The sequence below is a fragment of the Etheostoma cragini genome, chromosome 15, assembly GCF_013103735.1.
Source record: "Etheostoma cragini isolate CJK2018 chromosome 15, CSU_Ecrag_1.0, whole genome shotgun sequence".
Taxonomy (NCBI): Eukaryota; Metazoa; Chordata; class Actinopteri; order Perciformes; family Percidae; genus Etheostoma; species Etheostoma cragini.
This window is the reverse complement of record NC_048421.1, coordinates 5,692,676-5,696,868: the sequence shown is the minus strand read 5'-3', so window position 1 is coordinate 5,696,868 and position 4,193 is coordinate 5,692,676. Positions and strand designations below refer to the sequence as shown.

Sequence of the window (4,193 nt, the reverse complement as noted above, 5' to 3'; positions counted from 1 at the left end):
CATCTGTAATAGAATAATGACCACTGGTACTGGTACACACAAGGGTATGTAATCAGTTTAAATGGTCCAATCTGACGTAGACAAGCCAAGAGGGACTCCAACACTATCCACAGTTCCATCTTCGAATAATTTACACAAGTTACAAGAACAAGTTTTGCGTTAGCTAAAATAGAATGTGGCCATGTTTCAAAATCACATACTCAGGGTGTTAGGCCAATAAAATATGGTGAGATGAAATATGTATTTATTGGCCTAATTAGCCATTTTACCCCATTCTTCAGAGTGAACAGACTGACAGACGGAGTAATGAATAACAGCACTTACAAGATACACATTTTCTGGTCATAAATCCTGTTTAGCTAAGGTAATGGCTTAGGTGGTATCATAGCAACAAGTGATAGTCAAATCTGAGCACAGAGAGCATGTTGGAGATCTCAGTATGATAACTGTAATTTTATGTTAATTTACTATTTCATCTGAATTTAAAGTAGATCATGAAACTTCCCATAATAATGAAGACAATATTGAACAGACTCTTTTTTTTAAATGTTACATAATTTTGACGCAGCAGACGATTTGCTCAAATGTGTACTATACGTCGCATTAAAATAAGTTATTAGGCTACTGGAATGAATACAATTGCATTAAACATGTTATAAAACGGTGACACGCTTGTTAAGAGTGCAGGAACACAAGATCTGTCCCTGTCTCCTCCGTCCCTGACATGTTAGCAGAGCTTCAGACAATGACACTGAGACACGTCCCTTTGAGATAATTTGTCATGAGTTCAAATAAAACAATCTAGTGTTTGAGAAATGACCTCTAAAATTATATTTCTTTTGAAATTAAAAAAAAGACTAACTAAAAGAGACAGAGCAGGGACCTCCTACTACATATGTTGTAGAAACTTAAATTGCATAATAAACTGGTCCTACAATAACATGTAGGGCACACTAAAGCCTTTATACATACTTCTTTAGTAGATGGAACACTAATCTATTAAATTAATTATTGTTGGCATGATTTTCTAAATCACGTTTTAATGATAAACATACGTGTGGCACAGTGAATCCTTAGGGTGAACTGTATCTCTGGATGGCCTTAGTGACTACCTGACCTGTAGGCCATTAATAATAATAATAATAAAAAGTGCTATACAAATTCAATTTTGTATTATTGTTATTAAAAACCCAAAGTCGCTTTCCAGGGCAAGGATGAAAATAAAACAAGGCTGAACAAAACAACGTGGGGCTACAGAAAGAATACAGTTTTTCAAATATGGATGTTGCAGCAATGAAGCTACAAAGTGTGAAACACAGATACTTCACACACATCTTCAACCAAGCAGCACAGAAGATCGACTGTAGCCGTACCATTATCCAAGTTTCAAGATTAGTGTCCCCATCTCAGACTCTGACCACGTCTCCCCTCGTGTTCCTGAGTTATGGCATTGAATATTGGCCATAAAATTGTTTTTTGCAGGAATATTATGATGTCACAGTGAAGTCGAACTTTTAGACATAAAATATCACATATATTTTATCCTCTTAGACATTTGTCTTAAATTTCTCAAAATTATCCTAGGAATTCTTGATTTATGGCCAAAAACGTGACATGTGAGGTCACGGTGTTTGGCCATCAAATTCTATTGAGTTCATCCTTGAGTGGACATCTGTGCCAAATTTGAAGAATTTCCTTAATGCCGTTCCTAAAAACACCACGTTCACAAAAAGGGGGGGGAGGGTGGATGGACCCTGTAAAATATAATACCTCTGGCCACAGCTGTCTCTGGTGCGGAGGCATAACAAAACAGTCTCACGGGGATCAAATGACATTGCATCTGCACATTTAATTAAAGACTGTACCTTTAGTCTGTGATTTACAAGCAACGTGTATCATCATTAAAAAAAGTGTGAGATGGGTTATTCATGATGATTGATTTATGGCACATACAATATTGAACTCAGACTGCACCATCTCTGATCAGGCTTGAAGCAGCAGTCAGAAACTAACCACAACTACTGGAAATATGTTCTGCATTGCACACAAAGAACCTTTAAATAAAAATCACTTCCTTCACCCATTTTTTTGTCTCACTCTTCTTTATTTTATATTTTGTGTCTGTGATTGGCTGCTGCACGCTCTGGGAGAGGGAGACACTGCCCTCTCCAGATTGGCCAGGAGCAGAAGGGGGCTGGGGCTGTGGGAGCATAAATACAGCTTTGACCGGCACACTCACACGCATCTGCTATCATCATCCTCTTCAACAGAACTACATCCAGCTCCATCACTGACATCAAAACATTTTTCAGGATCCACAGGCAAAGCAGCAGAGATTCTTCTGAGCAGTGTTTTGGAGAAAAAAGCACAACAGAAACTTATCATGTCTTTTGAAGGGAAAGAGAAGACAGAGGTGCGTCTTGTGTTTTTGGGAGCGGCGGGAGTCGGGAAGACAGCCCTCATCCAACGCTTCCTCAAAGACACTTTTGAGCCCAAGCACCGGCGGACAGTGGAGGAGCTCCACAGGAAAGAGTACGAGGTGGCGGGTGTCAAAGTCACCATCAGCATCATGGACACCAGTGGCAGCTACTCCTTTCCTGCCATGCGGAAGCTCTCCATCCAGAGCAGCGACGCCTTTGCCCTGGTCTACGCAGTGGATGACCCAGAATCCCTGGAGGCAGTCAAAAGCCTGCGGGCGGAGATTCTGGAAGTCAAAGAGGACAAGTACACGCCTATCGTGGTGATAGGCAACAAAACAGACCGTCAAAACGAGCGCCAAGTGTCCAGCAAGGACGTGCTGTCCATGATGGAGGTGGACTGGAACCACAGCTTTGTGGAGTCCTCTGCCAAAGACAACGTCAACGTGCTGGAGGCTTTTAGAGAGCTGCTCCAGCAGGCCAACCTGCCCAGTCGGCTCAGTCCAGCGCTGTGCCGGAGACGGGAAACCTTCCCCAAGGAGAGCGACAAGCGACCTCCTATGAACAAGACCAAGAGCTGCCTCGTCTCATAGTGATGTGGAGCCGCTCATAGGTCAACAACGTCTAAGGAGACCAATAGACAACTGGCCAAAAGACACTGAAAAGGCTTTGTTGGGCTGGAAAGCATGGCATCTAACCCTACGACAGCAATGGAGGCACAGAGGTGCAAGAATGAGGATGGACCATATAACCATGAGAACAGATACCACCTTAAAGACATGAAAAAAATGTGGTTGAACAATTTTTTGAACAGTAAAAAAAAAAAAAAAAAGTATCACAGGCTTCATTTTCAGTCAAATAGTATAATACGTGAGGTTTCATTTTATTAGGTTTTTGTGTTAATGGTGTTAAAAAAAGTGCAATAAATGTAGTTTTATGCAAAAATGTGTTTACCTAAGTGAATAACAGGAGAACAGCTTGTATTTTTGATAGCAAGGCATCAAATATTATGTTGGGAATTATTGTGAAGCCTGTCCTGCAACTCTGACATTTTGAAGTACATACTTAATTGGGTTTTGTCTCTGTTTTTGTTTGACAAATACATTCTTTTTTTAATGGAAGTTTGCCTTGTTTTTGATATTCTTATTCAGTGTTAATTTCAACATAAATAAAACTTCCAGTCACATTGACGCTTATCTCATCCAGTCTACACGTTAAGTTGCATTATTTTGGAGGTTATTTTGTCATGTTGTTTCTGATAGGACTCCCTGCACATGACACAGCATACAAAAACAAAGTGTGTGTGAAAGGCATATAGACATTGTGTTATAAGGAATGTATTGGAGTGAAGTTTTCACAGCCCAAACTAAAATACAATGAAAGTAAAATGAATTGGACAATTTAGAAATAAGGATTTTAACACTGTTTTCTCCTGTCATTTGTATAATTGTAAGCAATTCTGTCATAGCATATGGCGGTAATACATAGTTGAGTTGCATATTATATGACTGGAATTCTACTCCAAGTCGCATTGGGTCGACAGAACTTCTTTTCTTGAGAACAGTGCCAGTTTGACCAGAAATGTAAAAAAAAAAGTGCTGCATCAGTGTCTGTATTTAAAATGGTGTTGATTCCATGTATAAAAAAATCCCTGGATATGGGGCAGATACTGGGTGGGTTATCCTGGTGAAATAAACTAAATTATGTGGATTTATTGCATTGTTCTAGTACACACAAACACACACACACACACACAGTAAATTCCATGATCTGTCT

General features: G+C 39.7%; 1 protein-coding gene across 1 annotated transcript; it reads left to right on the top strand.

Annotated features, from left to right (window-relative positions):
- Positions 1-2,196: 2,196 nt before the first annotated feature.
- rasd4 (rasd family member 4) lies at positions 2,197-3,538 on the top strand. Its single transcript, XM_034893336.1, has one exon. It carries the CDS (start codon positions 2,384-2,386, stop codon positions 3,008-3,010), a length of 627 nt encoding a protein of 208 aa, XP_034749227.1. The 5' UTR covers positions 2,197-2,383; the 3' UTR covers positions 3,011-3,538.
- Positions 3,539-4,193: the final 655 nt, after the last annotated feature.